The sequence below is a fragment of the Hippoglossus hippoglossus genome, chromosome 1 (genome assembly GCF_009819705.1).
Source record: "Hippoglossus hippoglossus isolate fHipHip1 chromosome 1, fHipHip1.pri, whole genome shotgun sequence".
Taxonomy (NCBI): domain Eukaryota; kingdom Metazoa; phylum Chordata; class Actinopteri; order Pleuronectiformes; family Pleuronectidae; genus Hippoglossus; species Hippoglossus hippoglossus.
Window position 1 is genome coordinate 14,576,091 of NC_047151.1, and position 20,577 is coordinate 14,596,667.

The 20,577-nt window shown below is 44.1% G+C and overlaps 1 protein-coding gene across 15 annotated transcripts in view; it reads left to right on the forward strand.

Annotated features, from left to right (window-relative positions):
• nfixa (nuclear factor I/Xa) overlaps positions 1–20,577 on the forward strand; it is a 111,041-nt gene that overhangs the window by 84,518 nt on the left and 5,946 nt on the right. For 4 of the 15 annotated variants that reach the window (XM_034592136.1, XM_034592171.1, XM_034592162.1 and 1 more), the window contains 10 exons: positions 3,504–3,566; positions 3,893–3,967; positions 4,166–4,307; positions 4,808–4,843; positions 5,241–5,365; positions 6,129–6,203; positions 10,443–10,571; positions 13,626–13,795; positions 15,420–15,567; positions 17,668–17,756. In XM_034592136.1, the coding sequence (XP_034448027.1) occupies positions 3,504–3,566; positions 3,893–3,967; positions 4,166–4,307; positions 4,808–4,843; positions 5,241–5,365; positions 6,129–6,203; positions 10,443–10,571; positions 13,626–13,795; positions 15,420–15,567; positions 17,668–17,756 (1,052 nt within the window). The remainder of the gene's footprint in view (positions 1–3,503; positions 3,567–3,892; positions 3,968–4,165; positions 4,308–4,807; positions 4,844–5,240; positions 5,366–6,128; positions 6,204–10,442; positions 10,572–13,625; positions 13,796–15,419; positions 15,568–17,667; positions 17,757–20,577) is intronic. The other 11 variants (XM_034592212.1, XM_034592227.1, XM_034592145.1 and 8 more) reach the window with 10 other exon arrangements.

A 20,577-nucleotide genomic window follows, 5' to 3' on the forward strand; every position in this document is an offset into this window, starting at 1 on the left:
CATCAAACTAGGTCTTTTGTTATTGTTTTACTTGAGAGTCCCTTGTACACATTGTACATCAAGAGTGACTCGTGCACAGAACCATTTATAGTACATTTTGTCAATCCAGGGTCTTATATGTGCTGGTTACAATGATTATTCAGTTTTATTTGCAACGATTGTCAAACATAGTTGGATATCAAACAAATGATCATACCTCCAACAGTTGTACATGTGCTTCTTGATATATCATCATGCCACACTCGTTTTCTTATGTGTGTAGTTGCTTTTAATTCACTGGCTGGAGGGTGGCTATATGTTTGAGGTTAGAGATGAGGTTGCTGGCGGTGGAGGTGGAGGGGCATCTGGAGGGGGGGGCTGCAGGACATGATTGGGGTTGCTGAAGGGAGGGCTTTGGGGGGCTGCGGTGGGAAGATAAGGCGCTGGATGTGGTGTTAGGAGGCTGGAGGGGGGCTTTTGCTGTTGTAGGCTGCAGCTGGCAAAGCGGCGATAATCAGCAACCAGACCTGCTGTCTTACCTCCCCTCCCACTGTATTCCAGTCTCTACCGAACTATATGATGCACTGTTGAACTCAACAGTGGCACTGATTTCCAATGAGTGATGTAGTGTTGTGTTGTAAGTGTTGGTTGGCTAAGGAGCCTGAGCTCATAAAAGTAGAGCCAGAGCCATTGAGAGCTTCAGTATCTAGCCAGGTCATCTCACTGTAAGGTTTCCATTACTTCAAGAGCTAAATAAACTCATTCTTTGGAGACAGCATACGAGAACATATGATCCCAATTTCTTCTCTTAAAATTGAAAGTAGAAATTAGGAGGGGTGTAGTACCAGCCCCAGTGCAGACACCCAGGGAGCTCCACCGCCTGAGGTAGAGTGCATCGTGCCAAACTGAGCGCCCCCATCTCCTCGAGCTCTCCATACATTGTCTATGTTTGCAAATTATGTTTTTATTACCCATTCTGAGTTTACACATGTGTCTGATCACATTGTTTGTATGTGTGTCTGGTTGTCTGTGTCAGCAGGGGAGAGAGAAAGAGAAGGAGAAGTGAGCAGCGGAGTCAGTGTGTTTGTGTGCATGTGTGCTGTTAACTTTCCCTCAAGATCTGGGACTACCATACAGAAGCTATACAATTTTTTTGATAGTAATCGACTGCTTACAGTGATGAATTTGGCCCTGGACAAACGTGATCACTATAAGCAATTGTCTATCCAGGAAAAAACCTATATTGTGTCTTGCCGTATGATCTTCACCCTATTGGTTACACTGCCCCCACGATTTTCTTTGAAACTGCTACATTTAGTCAGTTTCATCTATATGAATTAGTTTTCAAAAGACGTGCAAAAATACTGATGGAATTAAGTACAGAATGAAAGCTCTATTCGTTTCTGTATATGTATCTAAGGTTGAGCATAAAGAGAGACTGTATTATTCAAGTGAACACAATTTCTGGGTACACCTCTGTCCCTTCTATATTGCTGATTTTTTTTTTAACATTCAGGACTAATAACTGAACATCAAGTGCTGCAAGTTCTTCCACCTTATTGTGGATGTGTGTGTGCATGCACATTTTATCAAAGTAGGAAGCAGGCTTTGCTAAAGCACTGTAGAATCTTGTATCTTGAACCTCCATCTGTCAACTTACACTCTCTTGAAGTTTTGCGAAGCTTTGTGGCACCAAATCATCACTCGGCATCTCAGACTCTAACACTATGAGATACATATCTCTCAAGCATACTGCACATACAGTAAGGTGGCTGTGTATCCAACCAGTGCATAGTATGGTGTGGGAAATAGAGTGTTTACAATATAGTAGAGCCCTGTGGTGAAATACTACACGCCAGTAAAAAGTTCATTGAAGTCAGGTTGTTTTCTCAACAGCTTTCCTTGGCCATCATATATGTTTACTCTGAGTGTGTGTACCTTAGTGTTTGTACACACATGTGTGTGTGTGTGTTTGAATGTGTCTGGGTGCGTGCACGGCAGGGGCACAGCCTCGTATGTTTGGAGTGAGTGCCGTCAGTTAGCTGGAATGTGGCGCTACCGCCAATGCTAAGATGGCTGCCAAGCTCTAAGATGGCTGCCAGGATTACACCCAGCCAGTGAGAGACAGAGAAGTGTGAGAGATTCTGCATGCGAAGAGAAGGGGAAAAGAAACTCTCTTTCATTTCTGTTCTCTTTCTTTCTCTGATTCTCACTCTGGTCTGTCTCGCTCTTCTCTCTGTGGATAAGCAGTGCTTCGTAGGCAGAGAGACAGGTCTGTTATTGTTTCTGCTCAGTAATCTGTGGCTTAGTGTGGCTGCAAGGCAAGTGCTGCTGGCAGGAGTCTGTGTGCTCTGTTATCACCTACAGCCTGCAGATAAACACCTCCTTTAGCTAGATAGCTAGCTAGCTGCAGCCTAGCAAGGCCTGAATGGTTGGCCAATAGCATTAGCCCCCACACCACAAACCAGCACTGGAAATGGAGCACAGGTTCATTCGCCAACTCATACATGTGGTCGTACAGGTTGAGGAAATGCGGACAGCTGACAAGCATGTGTTACGAATTCATAAACATATATGCATGGACTCATCTGACACATTTTCTTCACGACCTGGACAAGAATGCACCCCGACTCTTCTCAGGACTCATGTTACAAAACCTCTTCCTGCAGCCTCCTCTTTCTGCCTGTAGCTCCTCCAGGTCTAATTGTGGCCCTTTGCTGCCAAGACTTGGCATGTTTGTGTCTGCTCTTGTGAGTGAAGCCCCAGTGCTTCCGTACACCAGTCATAATAGGTGTGTGTGTGTTTGTGCACAAGTGTTTGTGTGTGAATGTGATTGCACTTGATCCAAATAGGAAGAGTTTTGCCTCAACTTTTAGATACACTGCATGAAATCCCTTGGGCATGGGCATGCTTTTTCATAGGGTTTGTGTGTGTGTGTGTGTGTGTGTGCGTGTGCGTGTGCGTGTGCGTGCGTGTGTATGCATTCATGTGGGTGTGTCCAACAAAGGATTATAACATGTGTTAAAGTATGAAATGACAATTAGAGAGAGAAAAACAGATTGAGTGAAAGTGTGTGTATGTGTGCATGTGTGTGTTTGTGTGTGTAAGGTGTTCTGTTTACGCAGACTAAATCCCTACCAGCAAGAAGGTATTAAATGGGATTAGGTTGAAGGATATGATTGCGTGGTTAGATACTAAATAGCATAGCAGCTCACTGTAAATCATTGCACCTTAAGTCAGGAGGGACAGAGGGAGATAGGAAAAAAACATACAAGACTGCCACGCAATAATATTGGAATTCACACACACACGCATACAAGATGTATACCATAACCCAGCACATGCTGCAAGTTCCTCTTATTCCTTTTCACACCTCAAATATCACAGTCCTGGCAGCATGGATACATAGCTGTGATTCATCAAGACTTACACTTACCAGTATGTTTTTCATTACTTTTTTTAGCATTCGAAGCAGATCCTAACCATTTGTCTTTCTCCACTCCCTCCTCCCTGTTTCTGTGCAGACTCCGGACAATCAGACAGCTCTAGCCAACAGGGGGACACAGACATTAAACCACCGCCCAATGGTAGGTACACACACACACACACACACACACACACACACACACACACACACACACACACACACACACACACACACACACACACACACTGTCGATCAGCACACTAGAATTGATTTCATCATGCTTATCAGTCTTAACATATTCCAATTATGGCTCCAATTAGCAAACACACTCACACAGATGTTGATCCACAAATATAGTTGCAGATGGTCAGCCTTTAGGATTTCTTCCAATTTTTTTTCCAAACAATTCCATGAATTTGTTATGTTGTGGTCTTTGTTCTCCCTCTGAAGCTTCTGTGTGTCCTGATCACATCCTTGTCTGTACAGGGCACCTGAGTTTCCAGGACTGCTTCGTCACCTCAGGGGTGTGGAATGTGGCTGAGCTGGTCAGAGTGTCACAGAGTAAGTAGTTAAAACACAGCACACAGAGGTGGAGGAAGTTTCCTGATTTGAACAAAACAACAACTAAACGGCTCTATTTTGATTTGATGTTTACCGACGGCACGCAGTGGTATCCAGTGTATCCAATATAAGTGCCTGGAATATATCTGCTGTAATTATATCAACTCATCCACTTTCTTTTATTGTTCTCCCTGTTAGCTCCTGTAGCCACAGCGTCGGGTCCTAACTTCTCACTGGCTGACCTGGACAGCAGCCCCAGCTACTACAACATCAACTCTGGGGCAGCTCTGGCACTGGGGCGCCGTTCCCTCACCTCCCCTCCCTCCACCAGGTACACACTGTGAGCTCTAATTCCATACATATAAACAGTAGTTTACAGGTGTATAATGCTCAGGAAACACCAGTGACCGTTATACAAGTCCAGCTGTTTGCCATTAGAAGAGTCCCCGGTGGGCGAAGCCACCATGTGGCTTTAGCATTGCTACTCTGGCACATGGTTTGCTACGATGCCAAAGGCAGACTAGAGGGAAGTGTGATGTCACATTAATGTCTGCCAACGGTATATCGCTTCTTCTTGCAGGAATGACTTTACTGGCAAGTAGTACGCCATTTCATTGAGGTTTCTTGCTGTGAAAGATGTTTAGTACTGTAGCCTATTTCCACTCTTGGAATCTCTCCTGAATCTCTTTACTGTATAGATGTGTGCGTCTCTCTCTGTGTTAGCTGTTCTCCTTTTCATGTGATGTGTGATAGCAATTTCTGCCTTTTTCCTCTTTTGTGTCTTTCTTAACTTGTCTCTTTCTTTCCTCTTACCTCGATCAAATGCTGTGGTCACTATAGGTCTGATGTGGAGTTGTACGCAAACCTTCCACGGAGGTAGTTATCAACACCTACAAAGACACAAACAAATGAGACACGTGCACAGAAAAACACCCTGACACACACACACACACTCACACACTCACACACACAGAGTCTTACTGTTTCGCTGTACCTTCTAACTTTTCTTTCTGTTTCCTCCTTTTTCATTCCTCCTTATCAAATTTCTTGTCCTTTATGTCAATTCTGCTCCAAGGCCTTGTAATTGAATTATTGTTTTCACTAAGATGCAAAAGTTGAAGCCGCTTAAAAATTTCAAACGCATGTTACTGTGATTACCCTTTAGTTATCATGTTTGCAGAGTATTGTGTCCTTGATCCATGCATTCTCTGCCGTTATGTATTTTTTTTAATCTTGTCTCTGCCGCCCCTCTCTTCCCTCCCCATGCCCTCAGCTCCAAGAGGAAGTCATTAGATGACAGTGAGCTGGAGAGCCCCACAGATGATGTTTTCTACCCTGGACGCTCACCTGCCGCCAGCTCATCCCAGTCCAGCGCGTGGCCAAATGACATGGATGCAGGTAACACCCCAACCCCCCAATATCCCACCCCACACCTGTCACTCACTAAGAAAGCATCATGAAGCTTTTTCACAAAGTCAACAATGATGCCTCCATCTGACTTGTCTCTTCTCCACACTCTACCTGATCAGATTTGTCTCATTCTGACAAAGACATGAGGATACCTGCCAAAACAAAGGAGACTTGGATACACATTATACATTACACATAACTCTTACATTCAGGTTATTTGACACTATTTGGAAAATTCAAAGTTTAAAGGAATCAACATGTTTTAAATTAAACTGAGAATGTTTTCAACCCTATTACCCCACAAAGTTGAATAAATCACTGATAAATTGTGCTAAATTCCATCCACCAAATAGCTGTAGACAGTTGGATTATGAATGTCATGATGAATCAAGAGTGAATTGGCATCTTTAGTGTTGGTATTTCCCTTGTTTTGGCAGTAACCTCTACCTCTGTGATTCCACTTTAGACATTACCCTCTTCTTTCTATTTTATTTATTCCCCCAAAAAAGTCTCTCTTGTTCACTTCACTTCCCAAATCTCAAGGCTTAATGTTTCCTTACCCTCACTTTTAAAGCCATAGTCACCCTTAGAAGTTACCTGATTTTGTGTCAGTCATCTGCCATTTATACCCCCCATCATACAGAAATGTTCACTCTTACTTTCTCCTTTTCCCCTTCTCTCCCAATCCCTCTATTTCTCTCTCTCTCTCTCTCTCTCTCTCATTGTTAACAATACCCTTCTCCACTTTCAGTGCAGCACCATTTGGCGAGTGTGCAGGAGAGGAAGATAAAACATGAAAACGATGGCGTGCAGTTTCCTTACCATGGTTAGAACAACATTGATTACACCCATATATATTTTCACTTTACCAGCCTTTATGTAGCTCAATCATTCCTCTGTGTATGTGTGTATATATACTGATTTATGTATATATAATACTTATACGTATACATTATACATACTGTAGGTGCTTTTGTTTGAAAGGGAGTTGTATGAATGTCTGTGGTAAAGACAAAGATACCGTACACAGAAATGGGACTACACTTGTGTCATTGCTGCTGATTAAAGTTTCGTTAACAGTAATTACATTTCTTGTGAAATACAGCAGCAGGGTTGTCAATGATTATTCATTTCAGGCTTTACTACTTTCTGTTTGAAACATAAGGCTACAAGTTGCTAACAAGATGAAGTCAGTCCTCCCAGCAGATGACACACATGCAAATATACAGTACTTACACAGACACCCCGCCACACACACAGCGACTCGCACACCTCCAACTCCCCCACCTCATATGCAGACGTTCACACATTGAAACACACATGCTTATCATGCTCCCCACCCCTGCAGGTGTTCAGGTGCCTGCCTTGCCGCCATCCCTCTTTCGCTCCATCCCTCCCTCGCTTCAAATCCCCATTAAGACGCTTACCGTCTGGATCAGAGGTGTAAAACCCTTCCTCCTGCTCCCTAGCTCCAGCTTCAACCCTCCATCCCTGTCTCCCTTCTGTCTAATTGAAAATATGTACAGCAGGAAGGACCCTGGGGAGGAAGAAAACATGTCAAAGGATAGAGGGAGGAGAGAGAAGCAGAATGCTGGGAAGTGGATGGGAGGTGAGAGAGGAGAGGACTTACATGGTGATAGCTAATGAGAGAGAAGGTTTGTCAGGATGTGAACTGAGGGAGCCAAGAGCCCTGGTTAGGTCTTGCCCCAGTCTACTCTCACTGGAAACTCAGCGGCTGCTCTCCTGCTCCTGCTCCACTTAGCTGTAAATGTAATTAAGAGGCTGCTCATCAGAGCCTCAACAGAGGATGCTACACGCCTTAGCGCACCAGAGAGCCTCGCCTCCCATCTTGTTTCTGTCTCTCGCTCTCCCTCTCTGTGTATGTGTACCACCCTCTTACTCTCCAAAGTGCAGCACATAGCCTTGTACACCTCCTAATGAGTTTGGCAAATAGAGGTGTAGAATAGCATGCAAATCTGGACCCTCTACCAATTAATTTACAGAATCCAAGTGAAAAATTAGGAAGCCAAAACGTTCTGCAATTATCAGCCTGTTTTTTTTTTTAATTTCATGTGGGTTTAGAAATAATTTTAAACAGTAGCTAGAACAAAACGTATTTCACACTTGAGAAACCAAGGCATAAAGGAGACACTGATGGGAACGGGAGAGCAAAGATGAAGCGAGTAGAGAATGTGTGATTTTTGGTACGGTGTGTATCCAATTTCCAAAAGATCCCACCTGCCACAGGCAAAGCTCACCTGGGAATTCCTGTCCAGGTTGGGGGTACGCAAACAAGAGAGAGCGCGCGCACACACACAAACACACACACACACACACACACACACACACACACACACACACACACACACACACACACACACAAACAGACACTTATGAACAAACTAAGGGGTGTCCAAGAAAACAGAAAAACACACAGGTGTGCCTCACCGTCTGTCCACTGCACAATCTACTCCCACTTGCTCCCTCCATAACCAATAGTACACACACACACACACACACACACACACACACACACACACACACACACACACACACACACACACACACACACACACACAGACACACACACACACACACGTATGAAGATGCATTCATACATATACATCACACAAACACGGTTACATTCAGATACACTCATAATAGATTTCTATACACATATCACACACACACACAAACACACACACACACACACACACACAGGCACAGCTGAAGCATGGTCCCAGATGGTGTTTCCGTGTGTGTGTAGCCTTGGGATCCGTGAGGATGCTGGAGACATCTGCTCCACAGGGCCTAGAAGAGGGGTGGGGGGAGGTTAGTGGAGGCAAACAAAACAACCATGATTTCATATTAGTTCCGATGATTGTGAAATTTTTTCTGAGACACCAGAGACTTATGGTGGTGGTGGGGGCCTTGTTTGGTGCTTTGAGTTAAATGTTACAGGCCCCTGGAGGAACACGGCTGGATGTACATATGTGCTTTAAATCACTGGAGAGGAGAGAATTCCCTGACTTTGCTTCACTTGTTTAAGCCACTATCTCCTGTCTTTTCCAAGTGTGTGTGTGTGTGTGTCTCTGCCTCTGTGTGTGCTTCAGAGGCGCATCTGGTGGCAGGCCTGTTAGTGCAAAGAGACAGAAGGGTCATCATGGGAGCGCTTGATTGGTTGCCAGTGAAATACTAAGGCTTTGCCAGGAGAGGAAACAGTGCAGTTGTGGCACACACACACACACACACACACACACACAAAGACAAAGACATACACATACTCTCACACATAAACCAGATCAGACCATTGCAGACTTTCTGAAAAATTTCCCTTAATGTTACCTCAGTGTATTCTGTTGTCAGTCTTCATCTGATCTTCTGTGTTTTCTGGCTCAGATTTTTATACCTGCCTTTTTTAGGTTAACTTCCAGATGAAAAGCACATAACCACCTCTTCGACTCCATAACTCCTTCATCTATATGGTTCTGATTTATTCTAAATCTAATTCTTCCTCAGCTCTCCCCTCTAGGTGCCTTTCCTTGTTTAGGTCTCTGTAGACTGCTCTTATTTCCAGTGACAGTGTCATAGCAATCACTGCTAACGATTGGTGTCAGAAGTGGGATCGGGGTTGTGTTCATGCTTGGAATTTGTCTGACAGTACAATACGCCCCCAGACTCCCGCTAAAGCGGGGGGAGGAAGAAAAAAAATGAAATATATGTCTGCTAAAGACATAAATGGTTCACACATATTCACTCCCACCTGCTTGAGACTTAACTCTTTCACACAGGGAGGGATGGTTTTACACGCCCCCACACTCCCATAGACTTTCACACATCTCCAGCTGGAGAACTGAGGAGGAATCGTATTTAATGCCTTTTTTTGATGCGGAGGGGCCACAGAAATAGACTACAAAACAACAGTCTAAAAAAAGTTACAAAATCAAAGCATTATCACATTACTCACTCAGGAAGATTAGAAGAAAACTTGCTGAGGAAAAACGTGTGTGTTGTTTCATCAGTTAAATGCGGTGGTGTGGTGCTACGGGCCTTTAGTTTTTTTTGTGATGGAACATGTGCTTTTGCTTTCGAGTGTGTTTAGACATCGTGTGCGTGAGTGTGTGCGAGCGAAAGATAATAACCATATTTAACATCTTATGACATTCCAATTTCATACATGTCGTCAGAGCAACGCACTGAAAAGCAAGACACTACTGCATTTTTCACAGGTTCTGCTTTGCTCCCTCGCTCCCTCGCATATTTTCATGTCTCCCACGTTCTTCTCGCCTCCTTCTCTCACTCTCTCTCTCCCTCTGTCTGCTCTCTCCGTCCGTCTGCTTGTCTTTCGCACTCAACAGCTGCCGTGTTCATACTGTACAGTGTGCTATTTCTGAATGAAGCCTTCTTCTCATGCAGTCAGCCCGTGAGCTTCACTGAAGCCCAACCACAATTAGCTGACTGTGGCTGTATGGTGGCCATACTCGTAGACAGAGACAGAGACTGGAGTTGGCACCTTAAAGAGAAGAGGAGAATGGAGAAACAGAGATGCGACAGAAAAAAACATACAGTGGCACATTAGAGTTTATAATAGCTACAGATGTGCTTTGGCTCTGAAACAAAGAACAGATTCAGATTGGCTTGTGCTGTTTTTCATCTTTTTTATTTAGAAGACACGGACTCAGGCTATGATTGATTGCTCATGGGAACCGTATAGTGTTATTCTGAATACGTTATTACAGATTAGGGGCAGCAAAACCCCATGATTACGATCAAAATTTGTTAGGTTTCTCTGATCGACTCATTGATTCTGTCGAGAGTGAATGACCAACAACCAAGGATAGGAAGCAATGCACTGCCATCAACCAGTAAAGAAATTAAAACAATCTAATCATAAACTCATGATTGTTCAAGTCCCCTTTAATAAGAATGAAAGAAATAATCTTTTTTTTTTAGTGTAGCCAATTAAATAAGCAGCATTTTATTGATTAAAACCACCTTTCTCTTTTCCTCCCCCTCCCCCCTATTTTTTTTATTTTTTTTTGTTGATCCCATTTTTTTTCGCCAGGACTGTCCTCGCCTGGTTCACTTAAGAAGCCGGGGAAGTTTGATTTCAACGCCCTGACTTCCCAGACGAGGTCCCCCCGCATGGCGTTCACACACCACCCGCTGCCCGTGCTGGCAGGAGTGAGACCAGGTGAGAGCCCTGCCATGAACCCAACAACCCCAACCCCCCCACTTTTATAATCTGAAAAAGAGAGAGAAGGAAAGGGAGTGTCAAACTTGGTCCTAGGTTTGCCATATATTTATTCCTTAAACACGTCCCTGGAAACAAACAAAAAATTCGGCAGTCGAGTGCCCGAATATGAAAATGCTAAACGTACTTGCTGAGAAAACAATACCAAACATTCCAGTGCCACAATTGCAACTGAGAAGCAATATGCCTGCAGAGTTTCACCTGTTCAGTGTTACTGCTATCATCATGGCTTGGCATAAATTTCTCTCTCTCTTTCAGCATCTCTCCATCCAACCATTTTTACCACCATCTCTGTGCCTGTGTTTGTATTAATATCGTCATTGCATGGTACCATTGCTGCATCCATTCTTTTGTGATTGATTTGTCTTACATCTTTACTGCTTTGTGCATTTGTTGGAATGTTCTTTTAGAAGTCAGTTCTTGCATTTTAACTGACAAAACTGTTTATTTTGATGTAATGAAGTCAACGGGTTGTATTAACTTATCAGATGGAGCTATCAACTTAGTTTAATTTATGTTATATGAAGACCAAACACTTTATGTCCCGTGCATGAGTGCAGAATTGTATCTCTAAATGGTCAAAACATCTGCTGCACCAAGGAAAGAATACCCAATGACAAACTGTCTGAAGTGGAAATAAATCATCTTTATCATAAAGGCAAGAACAAGACAACAAAGGTATTGGGTTTGTTGCTTTGCCACAGTGTACCTCTATACTTGAATATAGAGCAAATACAGGTATGAGAAGGAGAAAGAAGAAGTAGCAGAGATTCATACAGAATTCGAACCCATGCAGTTGTGGATACAATTCATTGTGTAACCTCCAGTGTTACCAAGTTGTTGTTCCACCAGAGTCACTGAGGACAAGTTGTCCTCATAAGAGTGTTTTGGTCCTATAGAATAACCGACATGGTTCCTCCATCTCCAGTCTGAGAATTCCCAAAGTCTCGAGGATCTCAAGTTTGCCAACAAGTCCCTGTAGGCTGGTCTCACTTTTCAGGAGGAATAAATATGTCCTCCTCGCTCTATCTCTCCTTCTCATTCCATTTGTCTCTCAAAGGGACGGTTTGGTCCACAGCCAAACACGTCCTACCATCTAAAGGTCATTTGGACTCATTGCCCTCCATGTTGAAACGTATTGAATTTTACTTGCGGAGCTCCCAGCAGTATATTTAGAAAATTCAGCACAGGCCGGATCTTGCACCATTAAGCCGTGTTGTTTATCTGCACAGAGCAGTCCTGTCCTGAACCCCCCCCTCGAGAACCCAAAACACCAGATTGAATTTTGCTTTTGAGTTGATTTTAAAAAATTTGCTCACCAGTTTTGTTGTGCGAGTTTAAGAGGTGTGAGGGACCAGCTCAGGTTTCTTTGTTCACCGACTAACTTCTCACACTCTTCAAACCGAGTGTGTGGACAGTTGGCTAAGAGGTTTTCATGTAATAGAGAGGCTGTAATGAGACCATGTTTAGAGATTGTGTATGGGTGCATTTCAGCAAGTACTCACACACACACACATGCGTGCATGTGTAAATTTACACTCTTGCGGAGGACTCTCTGTTCTAAAATGGCTGCCATCCAAATGGAATGTCCCTCGGAGGCCTTGGTTCTATAAAGAGACTGGAGGATGATGGGAAGGAAGGAGAGCGAGAGAGAGATGAAAAGAAAAAGGGGGCTAGACACAGAGAGGGGGAAGACACAGTTAGCAATCACGGCTTGCCTTGGATAGACTGGAGCTGTTGGTTCTTGTTGTATAGGTCTAGTGAGTGCTGGTGTGAGGACTGGATGGTTTATGTCCTGTTTTTGGCTCAGGGCTGATGTGGAGAGCTGCCAGGTTGACAATACTAGTCCGGAGAGTCCGCCATTGTGGCAGCAAGTAGACACACACATACACCAATATTTGTATAGACACATCAAAGCAATAAAGATGTAGCATCACCTTTGTACAGACAGAAAACAAAAACATATAACCAGAACCATTAGACACTGAAAATTCACTCAACTACACGCACACACAAAAACACCAGACCACCAAAAAAGAAAAACTTAAAAGTTTGAACAAACAGACACTTGTGTATGGTGTATACACAAGAGATTGTAGGTGACAGACATAATCACAGATGCTTGTTCGCCAGGCTCCCCTCACCTAGCAGCTTGCCTCTTTAGTTTGGTGAGCCAAATTGCCAAAGCCTTAGAATCTCAGCAGACAGGACAGACATTGGAGCTGTGTGTGTGTGTGTGTGCATGTGTGTGTGTGTATGTTTGGCTGGCTGGCTGGCTGATTAATGTCTCTGGGAGGCGTTTTGTGGTCGGCTGGGAGCGGAGGGTACATTCTCTCTCAAGCTTCAAACTACAAGGCAGAACCACACAGCAAGGATTTGCTGCTGATTGATTACACATCACCGACAAGCAATAAAACAAAAGTGGGAAAAATCCTGTGTGTGTGTGGTTGTGTGTTGGAGGGAGAAATGGACAAGGAGCATTCGGCAGAAAATACTGTAACACACTCTAGCTTGTATGGGACTGTGAACGTGTGTGTGCATTTGTGGCGATGCCAGGCCAGAGAGGTACAGAGAAAGCTAGTGGGCTGATTTATAAAATGATTGAGACCAGATGTTGCCCACTAGCCGAGGATAATGCCAGTCATTTGTAAGCAGAAGCAGCTTCAGTCAGTCACACGAGAATGTCACAGCTATTTTCTGCATTATAACAATAACAGGCCTAAGCAGCAATGTGGTCCCTGATGCCAGCTGTGCCGGTGCTTAGTTAAAACATATGCATGTCTTATATACTGTCATAGGTGTGCATGTTAATGTACTGAATGTCACAGTGTGTGTAGTCTTATATATACCTAATAAGTGTGCTGTATGTGAATGAGCTGAGCCTCATTGAATTTATTCACGCTCTTGGTCTGTCTTACATCTTCTCCTCACTTTTCTCCTCCTCCTCTTCTGATTTCCCTTTTCCCTTTCCGGTTTTTACTTTTTCCTCCCCAGGGAGTCCCCGTGCCTCAGCCTCAGCTCTGCACTTCCCCTCCTCCTCAATCATTCAGCAGTCCAGCCCATACTTCACCCACCCCACCATACGCTACCATCACCACCAGGACCCGCTTAAGGAGTTCGTGCAGTTTGTGTGCACCGACGGCACAGGACAGCCCAGCGCACAGGTAAGTCATCTGTGGGCTCAAAGAAAGAGGACTTGAAAGTTGGACAGTGTGCGATGGAAACTGACATAACAGAAAAGTTAGAATTCAGTGGATTTTTGTGGAATTTACTGAAGAAAAGAACAAATCTGCATCATGATTAGAGAATTACTTCTACATGATTTTATATCTTTTTTATAAACAAGTGCAACAAGGTCAAGTGAGTCTAGAATAGAGAATAGATATTTAGGAGGTGAAGCAACTTTACCAGGGAGGAGGAAAATAGCTTTAGGGAAAATGAATTGACATGAGGAGGCAGCCAGATGCCAGTGCTTAAAACATCAATTCAAAACTCAGCTGGACAAAGGAGCCAAAACCATTTTGACTCGTCACATGTTCATATAAGGTAGGAGGCGATCTTACCTGTCAGGTGTGTTCAAGAAGAAAAGGTTTTTAGGCAGATGGGGCTTTAGGGAAGGGAGAGTACCTAGAGGGAAGTAGGCTGCAAACAGAGAGGCCTGTATTGGATTTGTATACAGACCGATATCAGCAGTGTTTGGTGAGTTGGTTATTCAGGACGGAACCTGAAGCAGACTCCTGCTGCTGAAGACTGATGTGTTGTTGTTAACAAGCCACTTTTATTCTCAGTAATGTTCCTTTACTCTCAATTGTGGTGTTGGGGCACATCTCAGCCAGTCTTTTCATTTCCTCTGCACAATACATTTTGGAGGATATATACAGTTATATTACACTAACATACTATGACAAAAAAGTTAGTAAAACACACCAGGTGTCAGATGAAGCTGAGCAAGAAACTGTGCAAGCTAATGAGGCACAGAGGGGAGACCTCCTGGGACACTTTGTTGAGCTGTCATGGGCCTAATTCAGAGAAACACCAGTGCAATGAGGTGCCCCTCTAATAACCCCAATAACAAGCCTGCACTCATCCTTAAAGCTAGAGTTTCCAAACATGGAAACGTAGGCACATTACACAGCTGACTGTCAGCTGGCCTTCTTGGGATATTTCAGAACTTTTTGGACACTTGTAGTAAGATGCTCGGTGCTGGTAAAACTGTAAACCTCTACTGTGGCCTTCTGAGCAACTTTGAAGCCACTTATCAAACCCCTTATTCATTCCCTATTGTCCTTTGTTCTCATCACTCCACCCAGCAAACACACAGTAAAATCTTTAACATATAATACTGCACACTTTCACACACAGAGACCCTTTTTTACATTGCTGATTTTTAAAAGTCTTACATTGCACTATAGCAACGTTCCTTATGACAGCTCAGTATTTCTTTCCCCCCATGTGTGACAATGTTTTTCACTTTTCCTCTTCTTATTTACCTCTCTACTTTTGTCCAGACTGTCTGATATTTTTGTGTTTTTATTTTAAAGCTGTGTGTTTGGGGATCTCTTTTGTCCCTGCATGAAAGAGCGTGTGTGATGGACAACTTTTGTGCATGCTGTTGATTTCTCTAAATATGAGTGTCTTACCCTCACATGGGACTGTGTGTGTGTGTGTTCTGGGGGGGGGGGGGGGGGGGGGGATGTGCGGTGTGTGTGTGTGTGTCTGACTCCCTGCTGTGCACTGTATATTCTCGGGGTTTGTCCCTCTCACCCTGTCTGTATGGTCCGTCTGCAGCCTAATGGAGGTGGCCAGAGCAAAATGCCGGGCTCCTTCCTGCTGCCTCCGCCACCCCCGGTGGCACGCCCTGTGCCCCTCCCCATGCCCGACTCTAAAACCATCAGCACGCCCACTGACGGCGGACTCAGCTCACCCGCATCTCCGTGTAAGTCACCCCCCACTCCCACTCCCCTCCACAAAACCCCCATTACTGCCCCCAGTCTCCCCACAGACTTCTTACAGAGGCCAGTCCAAACCAGTGTTAGACTGATTAGCTCTTAGCTGGCGGCTACATCAAGTCTGTTGTGCTAGAACGTATATAGTCATTATAGAAACCTTGGATGTATTTGCAGTGTAGCTACACAATGACAACTGCATAGTTAAGCTGGTTGTCTGCTTCCAGTGAGGATGCAGTCAGTTCAGTCCAACACCTGGAGGCTTCACTACTATTTCATCCATCACCTTATGAACTGTACGCCACAGTACTGTACTGTACTGTACCGGCAAGATCAATTCTGACGAGGCAGAAGCCACGCCTTTGCCAAACCAGAGAACCTCTTTCAAGCTCTTCTTTATCTCTTGCTCTCACTTGCTCTGAACTTCAGTCTCCTTTTCTCTCTTCATATCTTTGCAAGCCTCTTTCCTCCTCCCTCCTCAAAATCTTTTGACTCTCTTTTTCTCTCTTTCTCTGGTGTTGGGTTTCCTGCTAGCACCACGAGAGGCAGTATAGTCTCTCTCCCTTCTTTTTGATGTGTTATGCAGTTTGGGGGGGAGCAGAGCAGTGCAGGGCCCTATGCACGTTGCCTCTGTAGCCGAAAAGCTTTGATCAGTGCAGACTTTGCATGTCTGTGATAGCGGGCAATACAATCTACCCCCTTCTCTCATTTCTTTTTTGCTTTGTTCTTTTCTTTATTTGATATATTCTCATATCCTCCTTTCTTTGTTTCTTTTCCTTTATTTCTCTTTTTTCTTTTTAAAGGGAGCAAAATTAGGGCAGTTGGCGTGGACTCCAAAAAAAACATCATGCCCCACTTTACTCACCCAATCCCCTCGCCGCTTTCACACAAATCTCACAACAATTAAAAATTGAGAACAACAAAAAACATGAAAATCACAGTATAACAAGAACAACCCAGTCTCTCTAAACATGAATGATAAAATATAATCAAACCTGTCTAATTAGCACTATATACTGGGGAAGTGGGAGAGAGGAGTGTCATCAGGGAGTGGTGAGGCTTTGGTTGGTTCCACTGAGACAGGTGCAGTGCGAGAGTCGGGCCACGGGAGAGGCACACCAAAAGGGGGCACTGGACGGAGCAACCTCGGCACCTTCTCCTCCTTTTGTTTTAACTTTTTCTCCTCTTCCTGTCCTCTCAACCTTTCCTCCCCTCCCCCTTCCAACTCTCTCAGATTAACGTGTCACTTTTTTATTTATTTATATCAACATCTATATAAATAAAGATCGCAATTTCCGTCTCTTTTCTCATTCCAGTGACTGTTATCACTGCATTTTTCCCCCCTTTCTAATTTTGTCTCTGATTCTCAAGATATCGTAATTACAGTCATGAGGAAAACACACACACACGCACAAACATGCATATGATACAAGCTCACCCTCACTCATGCATCAGTTTCCAGCCCTTTCACTGTCACTCCCCGACACATCCCCATCCCCTCAACCTCACTCAAGTCATGCACAGCTAAAGTTCGACTACAGCCGCCATGTTGGAGTCCAGTGAGCACAACTGCCCTAAATTTGATCCTGTGGCATCACTGAGTGATGTCACTTTGTAGGCAAGATGCTCCTCGTAGCCTGTTAAATTTAAATAGAGCACTAGTCATGATTAGAGTTCCTCCATTGGTCCACAATAACTGTAAGTCCTCAGTGGTTTTCTATGATTACGATGGCTTTTTACCAAGGAGCACCTGTCAACAATAGCACACTTGTTTGTGGGAAGTAACTTCTTCATGTTAGAGCTAATCATTAGACACTGTACATCTCCTTGTTTACCACTGATTAAATGGCCAAGTGAAGGAAAGTAACAAAGAATCTGCCTGCAACATGAACAAATTCACTCATGTGACTAATAGGTCATCAGTACCCCTGACCCAGTAATTAATTGACAGTGATACACAGACCTGCAGTGAGTTAATATTATAATAAAATATATAGAAAGTCTAGATGAGAGCATCAAAAACTACTATAAGCTCAGTGTGTATGCGTGTGTCTATAAAAGCATGTACACACTTGTCTCTCTCTTTATAGCATACTCCACGCCAGGCTCAACAGCTCCCAACCGGTTTGTCGGCATCGGAACACGGGACAACTTTCTGAATATCCCCCAGCAGACTCAGGTACCCCACCAACCTCCCTCATTTAATTGACATCCACCCATCCTCCTCCTCCTCTGTTTAAATGTCTCCTCTTCTTTGTTCCCCTCATTACTGACTGCAAGCATGACTGCACAGTGCTGTATGCAGATGCAACTCCCCACCACAATGTTAATCCAGACTATTGGGTTCACGGGGTCAAACATGCCATTCAGAGCAACGGCAGTGGTAGAGAGGCAATGCTCAGATAATGTCTCTACATTTAATTATTCAGCTCTCTGCACCAGTGAGCAACTCTATAAATATTTTTTGACTCTTAAAAGTTGAGATGACACAGGAAGCCATCCATAACTGTTACTAACATCAATTAGCTAAATCAGGACTTTAGTATTTTGAGTCCCTAAGGTTTGACTTCTGAGGGTTTTTTCCATAATTGTCACACAGTCATCATCAGCAGATACAATTTGCTCAGTTATTTGCTTTTTTGTATCTTATTAGTCTAACTTACCAGGCTCGGTGATAAATAGGTGAAACGCCCCTTTCTTTCCCGACTTCTATGAGGTCTGCTCTAAAGCCAACACTATACCAATGACTTCATGAACTTGAGAGGGTGTAAAGTTGAGGTAGTTGTCCCTCATTGAATTGACACATGGCAGTGGACTAAGTAAAAAAAATGAGTTCTTTAAATAAACAGCATTTTCAGATAGACATCCAAAAGAGACATTGTAAATTCTGAGTCGTCTGTTATTGTGATTTGGTCGGACAGAAGAGGGTTTTGCGGAAATATTGTTACATTTTTCAAGACCTAGAGTCTGGGAGAGTCTCGTAATTGAAGGCTTCAGGCTGCAGGTTCGGCCCTTTGCTGCGTGTTTTATAAAGGCTATAATAACTAAATCTGTATGAACTCAGATTTAAAACAGTTGAAAAAACAGTGAACTTATTTTTGTGTTTTTTTAGTTTGGATGTAAGAGATTAAGAATAAAGGTTTCAAATGAGATAGAATTAATTTCAGGTACAGGGTTGATTCATGAGGTGGTGTGGACAATCGCTGCTCCCTCGCATCCTGGGCTTCAAGGAATGTGAGAGTTAATATGAGTGGGGGGGTGTTGATTCATTAAGACTCATTCATCTTCATGTAAACAGGTTCCAGTTATGCAGAATAAATCAAGGTAATGATCCATTATCAAATCCTGACTAATGAGAACTAAGATAACATTGATTAAATATTTAACAGTCCACATGTAATAGTCCTATTTAGTGGTTCTCCCGTAGACGTTGTCTTAATAAGATACACTAGTTGAACTAGAGTGAAATTAACTGAGTAGCAAAACATCACGAAACACAAAATTCTTACTGCGACACGTCAGCCCGCCCCTGGAAAATGCTAGTAAGTCGACCTTGAGTTGGGATAGTGTTGCCAAACTAATATTTCCAAAGACGTTTACGAGCTTATACCAGTTTTAGAGCCTCTTAAAACTTAAAAAATGTGGAGCTTGTTGGAGTTGACATTGTGCTTGTCCACATGTTACACATTGCCATCAAATAAAAGCTTTATTATAATGGACGGGGTAAAAAATTATGTACCATAGAGCAATTGTCGATCATTCATTTGTAAATGTTCCCACCTACACTGACACAAAGTGTTGCCCATGTATCAAGGCCTTTAGTTTCAGTATTGGTTTACAGTTTCAGCACCACAGTAGTTTCCCTACAGAGAAAAGTAAGCGGTGCCAGTTAGTTTCAGCTCCAGCAGTGTTGATTTATCTCCGCTCGGCCCCACAGTGTGTGCTCGTGCAGCGTGTGAGGCCAGTAGTGCACTACATTGTGGTTTCAGCTTTGGCTGCGCTCTGCCACTGGGCTGCAGTGTCTTGGGCCTCCTCCATCACCAACACAACTTTTCTCATTAGGGGCTAACCGCACCTGCCTGCAGCCAACTCGGCTCTCCTGTCCTCCCCACACATGGAAACAATCTGCATTCCTGCTCCGCACAGCTTTGCGCGGCTGCCACCGCCCCACCACCATGCATCAGCAGCCCACCCTCTCTCCCCTTCTCCCTCTCTCCTCCTGCTGCTCCTTCTAGTATTTTCAAGCTCCCCACCTGCACCACTCTCCCACAGATGTAGCCCTGGCACTGGGTGGACATCTACACACCATCCAAATGTGTGTCAGTGCCTATGCCCACACGCACACACACTCTTCAACTCTGTGCCAGAACTCTTGCCCCCCATTTTCTCCCCTAAAAAACAACAGGGCTTTTACGACAGTGTGCATCTGTTCAGGGCACTTATTATCTCCTGTGATTGCTTATTGAATATTATTGAAAAATGTCACCGTTGAACACATCTGCCGGGTTTACGCCACGCACAGCAAGAACCTGGGCACTGGTATCGACTGCTCCCAGTTAGCTGAGCCTAGTAGGTCAGTAACAGCCTCGGCCAGAGTGAGTAACAGAGGTCTCTGCCTTTCCTGCTGTTCTCTGGCATATGGAGAGGTGCAGACGATGGTCCTGCCAGCCCGCCTCGCCGCCTGCTAGCCAACTAGCCAAGACAGAGGGAGAGAGTCTTCTTAGTGCAGAGAAAAGCTGGACCGAGGAGCTCTCTAGTGGTGAGACCTCAGCTCTGCAGGAGGAGCAAGGGAGATAGGGGAGCGTGTATGAAAAAAGTACAAGGGACTGACAGAAAGGGATGGAAAAAAGCTAGAGGGAGTTAGTCGAAGCTCGCTGCACTCCACAGTCACGTCCCGGCTGTCTGGTGCCCGCAGCAACCAGACATGATGTCATAGGCAGTTGAACTTGGACTTGGAGGGGGGGGTTGCGAGAGGGGGGGGGTCACTTTCCACTGCCAAG